This window comes from Mustelus asterias, chromosome 19 (assembly GCF_964213995.1).
Source record: "Mustelus asterias chromosome 19, sMusAst1.hap1.1, whole genome shotgun sequence".
Lineage (NCBI taxonomy): Eukaryota > Metazoa > Chordata > Chondrichthyes > Carcharhiniformes > Triakidae > Mustelus > Mustelus asterias.
In genome coordinates this window covers 9,709,685-9,726,875 of record NC_135819.1, presented here as the reverse complement: position 1 = coordinate 9,726,875, position 17,191 = coordinate 9,709,685, and the positions used below count along the sequence as shown (strand labels likewise).

Sequence of the window (17,191 nt, the reverse complement as noted above, 5' to 3'; positions counted from 1 at the left end):
TAAACCTGTTGGACTTTTTAACCTGGGTGTTGTGAGACTTCTCACTGTGCCCGCCCCAGTCCAACGCCGGCGACTCCACAACATGTAAAAATTCTGTTCACGGACTCTGTAAGCGGGTACGGTTTTAGTTTAGGTAGGCATCTTGATCGGCGCAGGCTTGGAGGGCCGAAGGGCCTGTTCCTGTGCTGTGCTGTTCTTTGTTAGGAGACCCTCGAGTTCAGTTAAGAGGCCGGATCGCTCATATTATTCCTGGGTCTTTATCCATTCTGCCCGATATCAATTCTCATATCGTTAAGATAATTCTCACGGTTGGCCCCCCCCAGTACGTGCATCGTTCGGGAGCAGCGCGACGTTTCAGAAATGTGCCCAGATCAGGAATTTGAATCGCTTGTTGCTCATCCAGAACAAATCCATGATCAACTTTTTAAATGCCATAGCATTTCTTGCAGCCACCTGGTCCCCCCCCCCCCCCCGCCAACCACATGGAAGAAGCGTTCACATGCAACTTACTATCAGAGATCAACACCGAAACCTTCCTGGAGCTGCCAAGAACATTAGAATTTCCCTTTTAAACTCAGCGGCCAATTTGATTTGATTTATTATTGTCACATGTATTAACATACAGTGAAAAGTATTGTTTCTTGCGCGCTATACAAAGCATACCGTTCATAGAGAAGGAAAGGAGAGAGTGCAGAATGTGGTATTACAGTCATAGCTAGGGTGTAGAGAAAGATCAACTTAATGCAAGGCAAGTCCATTCAAAAGTCTGACAGCAGCAGGGAAGAAGCTGTTCTTGAGTCGGTTGGTACGTGACCTCAGACTTTTGTATCTTTTTCCCAACGGAAGAAGGTGGAAGAGAGAATGTCCGGGGGTGCGTGGGGTCCTTGATTATGCTGGCTGCTTTGTCAAGGCAGCGGGATGTGTAGACAGAGTCAATGGATGGGACGTTGATTTGCGTGATGGATTGGGCTACATTCATGACCTTTTGTAGTTCCTTGTGGTCTTGGGCAGAGCAGGAGGCATACCAAGCTGTGATACAACCAGAAAGAATGCTTTCTATGGTGCATCTGTAAAAGTTGGTGAGAGTCGTAATGGACATGCCAAATTTCCTTAGTCTTCTGAGAAAGTAGAGGTGTTGGTGGGCTTTCTTAACTATAGTGTCGGCATGGGGGGGACCAGGACAGGTTGTTGGTGATCTGGACACCCAAGAACCTGAAGCTGTCGACCCTTTCTACTTCGTCCCCATTGATGTAGACAGGGGCATGTCCTCCTTCATGCTTCCTGAAGTTGATGACAATCTCCTTCATTTTGTTGACATTGAGGGAGAGATTATTGTTGCCACACCAGTTCACCAGATTCTCTATCTCATTCCTGTACTCTGTCTCGTCATTGTTTGAGATCCGACCCACTACAGTGGTGTCGTCAGCAAACTTGAAAATCGAATTGGAGGGGAATTTGGCCACACAGTCATACATATATAAGTATAGTAGGGGGCTGAGAACACAGCCTTGTGGAACACCGATGTTGAGGATAATCGTGGAGGAGGTATTATTGCCAATCCTTACTGATTATGGCCTGTGAGTTCGGAAGTTCAGGATCCAGTCGCAGAGGGAGGTGCCGAGGCCCAGGCCACGGAGTTTGGAGATGAGTTTTGTGGGAATAATGGTGTTGAAGGTTGAGCTGTAGTCAATAAATAGGAGTCTGACATAGGTGTCAGAGTTGAGTGCAGGGCCAGGAGATGGCATCTGCTGTGGACCTGTTGCGGCGGTAGGCAAACTGTAGTGGATCCGGGTAGTCCGGGAGGCAGGAATTGATTCGTGCCATGACTAACCTTTTGAAGCACTTCATACTGATGGATGTCAGAGCCACCTGACAATAGTCATTTAGGCACGCTGCTTGGTTTTTCTTAGATACCGGGATGATGGTCGTCTTCTTGAAGCAGATTGGGACCTCAGATTCCTGTAGAGGTTGACGATGTCTGTGAATACCTCCGCCAACTGATCAGAGCAGGATACCCCATCCGGGCCAGTCACTTTCTGTGGGTTGACCTTTGAGAAAGCTGCACTGACATCAGCAGTGGTGACCCCAGATACAGGTTCATCCAGGGTGGAGGGCATGCTCTCGCTGACCTCTTGCTCAAAACGGGTGTGAATGCATTGAGCTCATCAGGGAGGGGTGTGTTGGAGCCGGCGATTTTATATGCCTTCATCTTGTAGCCTGTTATTTCTTGCGTAGTCAGTGGGGGGTCAGTGTGGCTAGCCTGGGACTCTAGCTTTAGTCCACACATGGACTGCAAACACCACTTGGGCTGAATGACATTTTTGTGCATTAATCATAGGCAATCGAGTGCAAGCTTGATGATCATTCCAGCATTTAAAACCTCGCTGCATCTGTCCCCTACTGCATATTATTCAGTATGCAAATAAATTCCTTTTAATTTTAGCCTACAACTGGACTTGTGACTGACTTTTCTAAAGCCTGGAGGGCAGTCCATCTATTGCCAGCATTACGGATTAAATGTTAAGACTGGGGCAGGATAACCTGTACACAATCTCTCCCTCAATGTCAACAAAACCAAGTAGATTGTCATCGACTTCAGGAAGCATAGTGGAGAACATGCCCCTGTCTACATCAATGGGGATGAAGTAGAAATGATCGAGAGCTTCAAGTTTTTAAGGTGTCCAGGTCACCAACAACCTGTCCTGGTCCCTCCATGCGGACACTATAGTTAAAAAAGCCCACCAACGCCTCTACTCTCTCAGGAGACTAAGAAAATTTGGCACGTCAGCTACAACTCTCACCAACTTCTACAGATGAACCAAAGAAAGCATTCTTTCTGGTTATGTCGCAGCTTGGCACGGCTGCTGCTCTGCCCAAGACCAAGAGAAACTACGAAGGGTTGTGAACAAAGCCCGGTCCACTCAAAACAGCCTCCCATCCATTGATACTGTCTACACTTCCCACTGCCTCGGCACAGGAGCCAGCATAATCAAGGACTGCACGCACCTTGGACATTCTCTCTTCCACCTTCTTCCGTCGGGAAATAGATACAAAAGTCTGAATCGTGTACCGACCGACTCAAGAACAGCTTCTTCCCTGCTGCCATCAGACTTTTGAATGGACCTACCTCGCATTAAGTTGATCTTTCTCTACACCCTAGCTATGACTGTAACACTACATTCTCCACTCCTTTCCTTCTTTATGAACGTATCTGTTCTGTATATTTTGTCTGTATAGTGCGCAAGAAACAATACTTTTCACTGTATACTTACACGTGACAATAATAAATCAAATCAAATGTGAATAAAAGATGCATGTTTTGGTTCACAAGGGATCCAACACTTAAGGAAACCATGGCCTGGATGAGACTATGAGGGTGGTAGGAAGCATTGGATCTTGTGTGTAGCGTCAAGAAAACCCGTCAGGAAAACCCAAAAAATTGGAATATTTTTCTGTTCGTTATATTCTTGATGTGGAGATGCCGGCGTTGGACTGGGGTGAACATAGTAAGAGTTTTAACAACACCAGGTTAAAGTCCAACAGGTTTATTTGGTAGCAAATACCATTAGTGGTATTTGCTACCAAATAAACCTGTTGGACTTTAACCTGGTGTTGTTAAAACTCTTACTCCGTTATATTCTTGTCATATTTTTAAACTGCTGGGAGTATACAAGCGATAAATAAAGCAAGGGACAGAGCGACTATTTTGAATCGGTGGGGTTTGATATGGTAACGAGCCTAGCAGTATTTGAAACTGATGTTTACATAAGGTAATTTAGTAAGGATGGTTAAAGATCAGGAATCAATTTGAATAGGTTGTTGTGATTCCAAAGAGAAGATAAGAAAGAAAGGTGTTATAGATAAAGTAGGTTTACTTTTCTTTACAATTCTGAAAGCTAAAATAAAGAGATAAAGTTTATCAATTCTGGAGAGCAGTTTTAAAGGGACTGGGTGCGAAAATGGAGAGATCAAAGGGAAAGAACATATTTGAGATACTGAAACCTTTGATCTCAACAGACAATAGGAATCGCTGGTCAAACATCCAGCAAATGTGAACAAAACCAGATCTGAAAGTGCTGTTAACCTCAGAAGGCACCACAAGAGGGAGTTAAGGGCACCGTGTAAAAGTTACTGGATTCCTCTGGATCCTTAAATTAATAAGGTGTTGCTGGACAGATGGGGAATGTTAGCTATGAAGATTGCTTGGAACTACTTTAATGCACTGGTACTGTGTGAATCCATTGTCTCATTTAAGTGTAATTCTATGTTATATTTCTTATTAAACATTTAATTTGCTATTAAAAAATCATCACAAGTAGACAGGGGCATCATTTCTGGATTTTCAAAATTGCTCCTCATACTATACAAATTGCAAACCTAAACGTGTAGGCAGTTGTTTCAAGTTTCTCTACTGGGATTTGAACAGCGTGGTATTAGCCATCAACCATGCCCTTAACAGTAGAGACTGAATGACGAATAAAGAACTAGTTGGAAGGGCAGAACTTTTGGAAACAATGACAGAACAATCCAGAATTGTACACAAAAAAAAAAGATTTATTGTTTTGCACAGTACACTGTTAATAGGTTCCCAAATTGCTATTTTCCTTCAGTCCAACTTAGTCAACATGCTACCTCAAAGGGGAATGTGTGTCTTACATAATAAACAGTTCGCAAGCTCATACCATAAAAGTGACCCCCACCCCTCCATCAACCCCTCACGGCTGATAACAACAAGTGCTGGAAAACCTCAGCAGGTCCGGCAGCATCTGTGGAGAGACGGGGCTCGGTCACACCCAACTCCAGACGTTGAACTCTGTTTCTCTCTCCATGGGGGGCGGGGGGGGGGGGCTGCCAGACCTGCTGGGATTTTCCAGCGTTTTCAATTTAGGATTTCCAGCATCCGCAGCATTGCGCTTTTATCCGGGTGGCAGTTCACTAGTAACCAGTTCCAGGTCAAAGCACGAGCAGAGGATGTGAGTCAACCACTGGGATGATTTGAAGATGTAAACCTCTCTTTTCTCTTTGAATTCAGTATAAATTTCTAAACTGGGTGCTCACGTTTAGTCACATGTTTGGTGAGCTAGGTCACTTGGAGTTCGGCACCCAAAATGTTCGATTATAAATCAACCTCCAAAAGTCACCATCAACTAAACATGCACACAGTATAGATAATGTACAGCTCGCAAATATTCTGTGCGCAAAACACATAGTAGCTCCTTTTCAATTCTGAAACCAATACGAGGTTTCCTTTATGTTTTTTTGGTCCATTACAGAACAAGTTGCCAATGTGACATACTGGTTCAGTTCAGTGAAACACTTGTAAAACACACACTGACCCTCGTCCAAACTGGCACGGTTTCAGATGTCAATCCTACTTTTTGCGTTGGCAGGAATGAGTGCCGCAGCGTAACCTCACCCTGACTCACGGTGTACGTCCCAATCGAGGGCCTGAAGTTAATTTATTAGTGTCACAAGTAAGGCTTACATTAACACTGCAACGAAGTTACTGTGAAAATCCCCCTAGTCGCTACACTCCGGGTACTTTGGGGCCCCAAACCCAACAAGGCAGACCCCTCGAGCGGTACGAAAGGAGGGGGCGCCAGGCAAGGGGAGTCGTGCCTCATGTAAGACCACACACAGCAAGAATTGTTTTTTTTTTTAAAAAACACCGCAAGTTGGAATGTGGACAAAAATTAAGTTAGAAAGGACAACAGAAATGAGAAAGTTTATCAACAGAAACTCGATCTTCACCCAAAGGACTTAATTCACCAATTTATGGATTTAGGAAGGTATTTTAACTCACACACACCTCGACAATATTTACTCATCAATATCCCAGAGGTTTCACATGTAAAGATTTCAGTAATTTCACTGAACTTTGGTACCTGTTTCAGTGAAAGCATTTGCGACAAAGCTCTGCGAGGCGACGTTAGAAATTAATAACCGGTTAATTTCCATCCTAAGAGGCAACAGGATGTGTGGTTTTTTTTTTTACATAAAATGAAAGCATGCAGGCTGGGATCACTAAACTAACACATCACAGGCTCGATCGTCTCAGGAGACTTCACACGCTTCGACTGTGCGTTCCCAGGGAAAGCAGGTGAAAATACCTAGCAGGTCTGACAACAGGCGAAGCCGAGAGTGAGCGTGCCACATCAACGACCTCTCGCCAGGACAGCTCTGCATCACCGACGCCAACTGTTCTGACAAAAGGTCCTCGATGTGAAACGTTACCTCTCCCTCTCTCTCTCTCTCTCTCTTTCCAGAGATGCTGCACGCCCTGCTGAGCAATCTCAGCACTCTGTGTGTTGGCTTCAGATTTCCAGCATCTACAGCGATGCCCGCTCCACCTTGATGGTCAGCTTGCTTGCTGCAGCCTCGTCGAGAAGCCAGTGCACCTCGCCCTTCGCTGGCTGGATACGGGCGGCAGGCAGCGGGTTCCCACCCTGACCTTCCAGGATTTCCTGGATAGAGGATAACAGTGAGTCACAGAGAGGTCCAGTTCCAGATTACTTCACACATTAACATTGGGGAACTCTGCTCTGTCGATTGGTCAACAATTTAACTTAAACAACCCAACAACTTCCACCTCCACTGAGATCATAGACAAGACATTGGTAAGGCCACACTTGGAATACTGTGTACAGTTCTGGTCACCTTATTATAGAAAAGGATATTATTAAACTAGAAAGAGTGCAGAAAAGATTTACTAGAATGCTACCGGGACTTGATGGTTTGAGTTATAAGGAGGGGCTGGATAGACTGGGACTTTTTTCTCTGGAGCGTAGAAGGCTGAGGGGTGATCTTATAGAGGTCTATAAAATAATGAGGGGCACAGATCAGCTCGATAGTCAATATCTTTTCCCAAAGATAGGGGAGTCTAAAACTAGGGGGCATAGGTTTAAGGTGAGAGAGGAGAGATACAAAAGGGTCCCGAGGGGCAATTTTTTCCACACAAAGGGTGGTGAGTGTCTGGAACAAGCTGCCAGAGGTAGTAGTAGAGGCGGGTACAATTTTGTCTTTTCAAAAGCGTTTAGACAGTTACATGGGAAAGATGGATATGGAGGGATATGGGCCAAACGCAGGCAATTGGGACTAGCTTCGGGGTTAAAAAAGAAAAGGGGTGGCATGGACAAGTTGGGCCGAAGGGCCTGTTTCCATGCTATAAACCTCTATGACTCTATGGCCATACAAACCCAAAAAGCAAAATGGGCTGCAATACTAAGGAGCCGAAGTTACCTTAGTTTTATAAATCCTTAGTTCATGGAATCCCTACATTGCAGAAGAGGCCATTCGACCCATCAAGTCTGCACCGACTCTTTGACACACTATCCTACCCATGCCCTCTTCCCCCACCCTGGCCCTGTAACCCGACACATTTAGCATGGCCAATCCACCTAACCTGCACATCTTTGGATTGTGGGAGGAAACGGGAGCACCCGGAGGAAACCCACACAGACACAGGGAGAACGTGCAAACGCCACGCAGACAGTGACCCAAGGCTGGAATTGAACCCGCAGTGCTAACCACTGTGCCACCCTGGATACCCATTTTGAATAAGGCGGTCAGTTCTGGGTCCCACACCTCAGGAAGGACATATTGGATCTTGGAGTGGGTCCAATACAGGGTCACCAGAATGAATCCAAGACTTCGAATCATGGAATCTTACAGTGCAGAAAGGAGGCCATTCGGCCCATTGAGTCTGCACCGACCACGATCCCACCTGGGCCCTATCCCCAAAACCCCATGCATTTATCCTAGCTAGTCCCCATGACACTAAGGGGCAATTTAGCATGGCCAATCCCCCTAGCCCGTACGTCTTTGGAGTGTGGGAGGAAACCGGAGCACCCGGAGGAAACCCACGCAGACACGGGGAGAAGGTGCAGACTCCGCACAGACAGTGACCCAAGCCGGGAATCGAACCCGGGTCCCTGGCGCTGTGAGGCAGCAGTGTTAACCCACTGTGCGACTTAGGATTAAGTTACGAGGAGAGGTTGCACAGTATTGATTTGTCTCGCCATTATTTAACGGAGATGTTTCAATTAATTAAAAGTGTTCTCACAGGAATGACGGAGAGATATTATTTCCTACGATGGGGGCGGGGTAGAAAGTCCAGTACAAGGGGAGCAGAGCTTATAGTTGGAGGCAGGTTGCTCAGGGATGATGTTGGGAAGCACTCCTTGATACTTCAGAGTGTGAAAATCGGAACTCTCTCCCCCAAGAAGCTCTCGAGGTTATAGGTCATTGCAAATGTCAAAACCTGAGAGCGATAGGATTCTGTCGGGGAACGTGGAATTGAGATACACATGGTGGAATTTACAGGCAATCGGACTTCCTAAGGGCAGCCTCTTACCTTTAACACGGCAGCCTTACTCTCACCAGTCACCACAAACAGAGCGCAGCGTGCTGCGTTCAGCAGAGGCAGGGTCATGGTGATACGCTTGGGCGGCGGTTTGGGCGAGTCGCTGATCGGAGCAATGATCTTACTTTGTTCCTGTTCCAGAGGGGGAGGAACGCTGCATTAATGGAAGCATTGTAACTCCGGGGTTAGAATCAGCAGATCTGTATCACTACCAATTGGAAAGATCTCAAAAGCTTATCGTGTTAATCCCTACCCCCCCCCAAACGAGCTCTGTCTATTGAAAGAAATAATTTTCATTTCTATAGCACCTTTTCACCAGCTCAGGACATTCCAAAGCGCTTTACGGCTAGAATCATAGAATCCCTACAGTGCAGCAGGAGGCCATTCGGTCCATCGAGCCTGCACCGACAACAATCCCCACCCAGCCCCTATCCCCATAACCCCACATATTTACCTTGCGAATCCCCCTGAAACTAATTAATTTAGTGTCAGGGGTTAATTTAGCTCGGCCAATCAACCTAACCCGCACATCTTTGGAGTGTGGGAGGAAACCGGAGCACCCGGAGGAAACCCACGCAGACACGGGGAGAACGTGCAAACTCCACACTGACAGTGACCCGAGGCTGGAATTGAACCCGGGTCCCTGGCGCTGTGAGGCAGCAGTGCTAACCATTGTGTCACTAATGAAGTACTTCTGAAAGGCAGTCATTGTTGACTAGTACGGAAGGCGAGTGGTCTGGAGTCACACTGAGTGTCTGACCTGCCCCAAGATTTATTTATTAGTGTCACAAGTTGGCTTGCATTAACACTACAATGAAGTTACTGTGAAAATTCCCCAGTCGCCACACTCCGGCACCTGTTCGGGTACACTGAGGGAGAATTTTGCACAGCCAATGCACCCTAACCAGCACGTCTTTCAGACTGAGAGGAAACTGGAGCACCCGGAGGAAACCCGCTCAGACACAGGGGAGAACGTGCAGACTCCGCACAGACAGTGACCCGAGCCGGGAATCGAACCCGGGTCCCAGGCGCTGTGAGTGTAAGTTTTTCGGGCAACTCAGGCCTTTTTTATGAGCTGGGAAAAGGACTTGAACCCTAAAGAACTGTGAAAGTGGCCACACTTGGCTGTAGGACTTGACCAAAAATGTCCCAGGGAGCCCAGCCAGCCTGTGTGTGTGTGTGTGTGTGTGTGTGTGAAGGGGCCCAGTCCAAAAATTGCAAGCAGCCAGAAACCAGACAGACTGCTGATTAGGTTATCAGCAGTACAAAAGGACCTGACGACATCACCAGACTAGGCCGGCAGCAAGACAATGCACCTGGTCTGGACTCAATACAGGTGATAATGGCCTTGTCCCAGAGCGAGGAGAAGCCCATTTCCCTAATGGGAAAACAATTAAACGATCTCCGATGGAACAATACAGGACAGCAAGGGACCTATCACCTGGGATGGGACCATCTGGTCTCTATGGACTGTAAGATCGCAGTTGCAGATAAAGAGCAAGCCTTTGTCTGTGGAAACTGCCGGTTGGAAGGGGGGCGGAGTTGGCAGGAAAATAATTCAAGTTTACATTATAAAAGGATGGTCAGGTCGGCCATTTCTCTCTTTTCTCTTCGGTCCAGCATGACAGCACTCTCCACTCGGTCGTCTCCAGCACGCAGCCTGAAGCCCACTGAGCAATTTAAACTAGGATTGTGAGTACCCTCCGGTAATTCGCGAAGTTCCCGAGATCATCATAGTGGATGAGGCTTTGGGGAAAGGGGGGGGGGGGGGGGGGCTTTTGCATGCACCTTTCATAGTTTAAGACACTGGTAAACTTGTATAAAGTAAGAATTCCAAGGTGTCCGTTTTAGTATTTCCTTCCATAGTTATAGTCTCATAGAGCATAAGGCAGTGTGTGTTGTTTTCCTGGTGTTTGGTGACCTTTGACCTTGATGTTTTTATACATATATCTTTGACTTCCGTTGGAGTCCGTTTTGATCTTTTCAATTTCTCACCAATGATCTCTGACTAAGTCACAATATAAATATTCCTGACCATAATTCCGGAGTCTAGAACTGAGGGTACCCTGGGCGCTTCGAAACCGCCCACTCAGGAAAGGCTGCCAGGTAGTGGATAGGCAGCAGTTTCCTTTTCTCTCTCTTGGGAGCGCTACTCTAGTGAAGTAGACGCAAGGTGGCCATTGTTCCATCGGCAAGAGAGAGAATCACTCGGGCATTGGTGGGGTTTGGGTGACGGAGAACCAAATCTAAAATAAGCCCAGTGGAGTTAAAAGGAGGGATCCCACTACATGAGGCAGCAGTGCTAACCACTGCGCCACCCCCTGATCCAGCCAGTGCTGCTCTGCAGCAGGGCCTCATTGTGGAGGGGAGGGGGGGGGCTGGGGGTGGTGTTTGCTCCCAGCCTTGTAGAGCTGTGGCTCACGGTCAGAGGGTTGTTGGTTCAAGCCCCACTCCGGGGAGTTTAGCTCCACAATCCAGGCCGACACTTTTCTCACACCGAGCTACACACTGCCTCCCTCACACCCACCCCCTCCCCATACCCCGTCCCCCCACTGACCTCCCCCCACCTGCTATCCTCATCCTCCCACCCACACGCTCCACCACCCCCCCTCCCCATTTGTCTTCCATGTTAATTTCTGCACCTGTATGCTACCTCCCTGGTTTCATGAACAAGAACCCTCCCCCTGCCAGTCCCTTTGTGCTGCAGCTTTCTATCACCTCTCTCCTTAGCTCGATGTCCATCAATCTATCTGCTTTAACTGTGAATAGATCAAAGATATCCCCTCCAACACAGCGGTGTTGATAAGTTACCTGCAGAAGGGGGTGGTCTGGGAAGAGAGAGCAAGTGTGTCCATCGGGTCCAATCCCCAAGATGAGCAAGTCAAACACAGGAACGTTATCACCTGGAAACAGCTGGAGACAAAAGACACAAGCATTAAAACACCCAACCCAACATCACTGAACACAAGAACCACTGCTGCTCAAATCATTTAAGAATCTGTTGTGCTAAGGTTAAAATGTGGTTAAACTGCAGCAAAGTGGAGCTCCGAGGCAGGGGAATGGGCTAGCGGTATTATCGCTAGATCCACAAACTCAGCTAATGTTCTGGGGACCCGGGTTCGAATCCCGCCAGGGCAGATGGTGGAATTGGAATTCAACAAAAAATATGTGGCATTAAGAATCTACTGATGACCATGAAACCATTGTCGGAAAAACCCATCTGGTTCACTAATGTCCTTTAGGGAAGGAAATCTGTCATCCTTATCTGATCTGGCCTACATGTGACTCCAGAACCACAGCAATGCGGTTGACTCTCAACTGCCCTCAGGCAGCTAGGGATGGGCAATAAATGCTGGCCCAGCCAGCGACGCCCATGTCCCACAAATGAATAAAAAACTCACATTCCCCCAGTAGTTGGATTGGAGGTAGTGAATTTAAAATTCCAACACATCTTTAAATGAGGGGGTGAGCAGGCTGACCAGTTCACTGATGTTACAGCATGTTAACGAATGGCCAGCGCCAGGTGTCACTGACTGCTGGATAGTATTATTGGGTTATCGAGAGACCAGTCCACGCCAGGAGTTTGGTCTCTGTGTGAACGGGAGTTCCAGCTTTGCCAGGTCGGGTGCGATGCTGTCTTCACCACCCAGCGACTGAGCAACCCTGTTCCACCATGGCAGTGTGAAATCTCCCGTTAACACAAGCTGCTTCCAGAACAATCCCAGCTCCTCCCGTCTTTCCAGAACCGTCCCTACACAAGTGTCGTGGCAACTAATACAGCAGCAGCCAGCATAATTAAGGACCCCACGCACCCCAGACATTCTCTCTTCCACCTTCTTCCGTCGGGGAAAAAGATACAAAAGTCTGAGGTCACGCACCAACCGACTCAAGAACAGCTTCTTCCCTGCTGCTGTCAGACTTTTGAATAGACCTACCTCGCATTAAGTTGATCTTTCTCTACACCCTGGCTCTGACTGTAACACTACATTCTGCACTCTCTCCTTTCCTTCTCTATGAACGGTATGCTTTGTCTGTATAGTGCGCAAGAAACAATACTTTTCACTGCATGTTAATACATGTGACAATAATGAATCAAATCAAATAACAGTGCGTTTACAATCCTTTAACAGTTGGGGCACACACAAAGAATCCAGGAGATTCCGTTTACTTTATCGTACTGCCCCTTTATGGGGCAGCCTTTTAATTTATCCCTCAACTTGTTCATTTAATTTATTTGATTAAGTCAAAGTGGGAATGGTCGAGAGCTTCAAGCTTTTAGGTGTCCAGATCGCCAACAACCTGTCCTGGTCCCTCCATGCTGACGCTATAGCGAAGAAAGCCCACCAACACCTCTACTTTCTCAGGAGGCTAAGGAAATTCGACATGTCCGCTACAACACACACCAATTTTACAGATGCACCACAGAAAACATCTTTTCCTGTTATATCACAGCTTGGTATGGGCTCCTGCTCTGCCCAAGACCGCAAAATACTACAAAAGTGGTTGTGAATGTAGCCCAATCCATCAGGCAAACCAGCCTCCCATCCATTGACTCTGTCTACACTTCCCACTGCCTCGGCAAAGCAGCCAGCATAATCAAGGACCCCACGCACCCCCGGACATTCTCTCTTCCACCGGGAATAAAAGACACAAAAGTCTGAGGTCACGTACCAACCGACCCAAGAACAGCTTCTTCCCTGCTGCTGTCAGACTTTTGAATGGACCTACCTCGCATTAAGTTGATCTTTCTCTACACCCTAGCTATGACTGTAACACTACATTCTGCACTCTCTCCTTTCTTTCTCAATGAACGGTATGCTTTGTCTGTATAGAGCGCAAGAAACAATACTTTTCACTGTATACTAATACATGTGACAATAATAAATCAAATCAAAAAGCATAAATAATCCAGGAATGGTCTCTCTCTTTACAGCTTCCCAGCGGGCAAAGATGGGAGGCCGGAGTTTCCTGTCCTCTGCCAGTTTCTGATCAGTGTTTTTATACCTAGGCACTGGGAATCGCTACACGATTCCAATGCTGCTCAGTCCAGTACCTCTCTCAATCTCTCCGCATACTTGTCTGCTGCTTCCTCCACGGAGAGCGAAGGGTTAATTGCGACCACATGGTTATTCGGGATGGAGATCTTGGAGAGCAGGTGTTTCTGAAAGAGACAACACGAAGGGTTAAATGGGATGGGTACCAGCCTGGCGATTGCGCTGGAAAGTCATTCACACGCAACTCAAAATACAGCAAGGGCAAATATTGCTCTGTTCACCCAACAGACAACTGGAGGACCCATTCATCAACCTGGTAGCTCTGTTTACAATCAACCTTAGCTCAGATATTCCTACCCAGGCCCTATCCCCATGCATTTACCCTAGCTAGTCTCCCTGACACTAAGGGGCAATTTAGCATGGCCAATCCACCTAACCGGCACATTTTTGGAGTGTGGGAGGAAACCCACGCAGACACGGGGAGAACGTGCAAACTCCACACAGACAGTGACCCAAGCCGGGAATCGAACCCGGGTCCCTGGCGCTGTGAGGCAGCAGTGCCAACCACTGTGCCACCGTGCTGCCCTTAGTCTGCCGACTAGCGACAGAAGCTTAAAAATGCTTGTAAGCCATCTCTACGTTTGCTTGTTACAAGTCCGACAGGTCCAGAATCTAAATTCTCAGCGATTACGAGGTGCAGCAACTCTATGAACATCTGCACTCCAGATCAGGAAGTGGAAACATTACACAGGTGCGATGCTCGGTATGTGCTCTGGAACTGGTCCATGGAACAAAGATGTTCTCAAAGCAGAGACCCACTTGACTAAATAAAACTTAGCACAAGATGAAATGTACTGGCGTGATCTTCACAAGGTCCAGGATGCAGCTAAATAGGGTTGAGTGTTAATTGCATTGACAATCAGAATCCCTACAGTACAGAAGGAGGCCATTCAGCCCATTGAGTCTGCACCGACCACAATCCCACCCAGGCCCCATTCCCCACAACCCCACACATTTAGCCCTCTAATCTAATCTAAAATTAGAGGGCATATGTTAAAGGTGAGGGGGAGAGATACAAAAAGGGTCCAGAGGGGCAATTCTTTCACACAGAGGGTGGTGAGTGTCTGGAACGAGCTGCCAGAGGTAGTAATAGAGGCGGGTACAATTTTGTCTTTTAAAAAGCACTGATACAGTTACGTGGGTAAGATGGGTGTAGAGGGATATGGGCCAAATGCGGGCAATTGGGGCGAGTTTAGTGATAAAAACTGGGCAGCATGGACATGTTGGGTTGAAGGCCCCCCCCCCCCCCCAAAGGGGCAATTTAGCATGGCCAACCTACTTAACCTTGGGATTAAATTGACAGCCTTCTCAAGATGATAGACCTGCCAACTGGAGTTTGAAACAAAGCGTTGATTTTTCGATTTGGACTGTGGGAGGAAACCAGAGCACCCGGAGGAAACCCACGCAGACACGGGGAGAATGTGCAAACCCCACACAAACAGTCAGTCACCCACCCAAGGAATTGAACCCAGGTCCCTGCGCTGTGAAGCAGGGTGGGGTTATTGTTAGTGGACTGGTGCCAGGGTGGGTGTTTGCGGGAGCTTGCCGTATACAAATTAGCTGCTGTGCTTCCTACATTACAACATTGATGACACATCAAAAGTACCAGACTGCCCGGAGTCACAGAGTTTTACAGCACAAAGACAGGCCAGACTTTTGGAGATGTCAAGTGGTTGCGAAAAGCACAATAGAAAACATTTCCTTCATTTTTCATCAACACGAATCCCAATTTTAACTGGGGCTACAAATTCCAAACCTCAGTCTTTCTGGGATTATTAATACCCTCAAAGATTGATGGTCCGTCAACAAACATCTTTTCCTGGATCATTAATTACCAGTCCCACACAATCACTCGTCCGGTATTAATACTCAACTGCAATATTAAACTCATTTACCAATATTAACCATATATATTTCCACCACAACACTTAATATCCCCCAACACCCACCCTGGCGCCAGTCCCCGAATAATAGCCCCACCCTGGCACCAGTCCCCTAATAATAGCCCCACCCTGGCACCAGTCCCCTAATAATAGCCCCACCCTGGCACCAGTCCCCTAATAATAGCCCCACCCTGGCACCAGTCCCCTAATAATAGCCCCACCCTGGCACCAGTCCCCTAATAATAGCCCCACCCTGGCACCAGTCCCCTAATAATAGCCCCACCCTGGCACCAGTCCCCTAATAATAGCCCCACCCTGGCACCAGTCCCCTAATAATAGCCCCACCCTGGCACCAGTCCCCTAATAATAGCCCCACCCTGGCACCAGTCCCCTAATAATAGCCCCACCCTGGCACCAGTCCCCTAATAATAGCCCCACCCTGGCACCAGTCCCCTAATAGCCCCACCCTGGCACCAGTCCCCTAATAATAGCCCCACCCTGGCACCAGTCCCCTAATAATAGCCCCACCCTGGCGCCAGTCCCCTAATAATAGCCCCACCCTGGCGCCAGTCCCCTAATAATAGCCCCACCCTGGCGCCAGTCCCCTAATAATAGCCCCACCCTGGCACCAGTCCCCTAATAATAGCCCCACCCTGGCACAATTCCCTGAATGATAACCCCTCTCGCGGGTCCCCCCCTCCCCGCTCCCCCCGCTCCTCACCCGGTACTGGCCGCAGGTGCTGTCCGGGCTCTCGAACGGGACCAGCCTCTCGTCGCAGAAGCCGAGGACCCAGCGGCTCCAGGCGGCGGCCCCGGGCGACTCGGCCTGGCGGGCGGCGGCCTGAGGCAGCTCGGCGGAGAGCAGCGACACCAGGCTGCCGCCGGACACGGCCAGGGCGAAGCGGCCGCGCTCGCCCACCGCCCCGGCGGCCTGAGCCAGCACCAGGTCGCCCAGGGCCGGGCCCAGCTCCCGGGTCGAGGGGAAGACGCTGACCCGCGGGGACGACATCCCGACTGGAGCCGCTGGCCGGCTGCCCCGGGCCTGATAGGCTCTGCCGCCTGTCAATCACCCGGAGCCGCATCCTGATTGGTCCGTTCGCCCGTCAATCATCCCATAACCCCACCTATTGGTCCAGCCGCCTGTCAGCCAACCCACCGCCTCTCCTTATTGGCCCAGCCCGCCTTCTCCCACCCTCAGCTGCATTCCGATTGGTCTATTCGTCTCTCAATCATCTAGGTCCCTATGCTGATTGGTCCAGCCACCTGTCCATCATCCAGATCTCTCTGCTGATTGGCCCAGCGGCCTGTTAGCCAGCCCACCGCCTCTCCCTATTGGCCCAGCCCGCCTTCTCCCGCCCTCAGCTACATTCCGATTGGTCCACCCACCTGTCAATCACCCAAAATGGGGATCCCAATTGGCACATCCGCCTGTCAACCAGCGCCATCCCCTTTCTCTGGCCCAATCACTGTCACCCGCCCCAATCCCCATCTTGATTGGTCCAGTCTCCCATCAATCATCCAGATCTGCACACCGATTGGGCCATTCCAACGTCAATCATTCACTCACCCGCCTTTCATTGGACGGAACGCCTTTTGCTGAAATCGGATTGGTGGAGCAGTGGGCGGTCCAGCCCTAACTCTAATTTGATTGGTTCTGGCACATCACCCGAGTAACACCCGCCTTCCATTGTTTCTGATTGGCTGAGAGAGATATCAATCATCACTGATCTAGACTTTGATTGGTGGATTGGAAACAACAGCTTCAGCAGGGGGAAACAAGAGGCCATTCAGCCCATCCAGTCTGTGCTGCGCATTCTATCCCAAACCTAATTCTATTCTCTCCCCACAGATGCTGTCAGATCTGCTGAGATCTTCCAGCATTTTCTCAGATT

At 48.6% G+C, this 17,191-nt stretch overlaps 1 protein-coding gene across 1 annotated transcript; it reads right to left on the bottom strand.

Moving 5' to 3' along the window:
* Nucleotides 1-4,539: 4,539 nt before the first annotated feature.
* On the bottom strand, nucleotides 4,540-16,331 carry pgls (6-phosphogluconolactonase). Its single transcript, XM_078235008.1, has 5 exons — nucleotides 16,021-16,331; nucleotides 13,416-13,523; nucleotides 11,174-11,275; nucleotides 8,354-8,494; nucleotides 4,540-6,464 (listed from the first exon to the last, which is right to left on the bottom strand). Exons 1-5 carry the CDS (start codon nucleotides 16,306-16,308, stop codon nucleotides 6,330-6,332), a joined length of 774 nt encoding a protein of 257 aa, XP_078091134.1. The 5' UTR covers nucleotides 16,309-16,331; the 3' UTR covers nucleotides 4,540-6,329.
* Nucleotides 16,332-17,191: the final 860 nt, after the last annotated feature.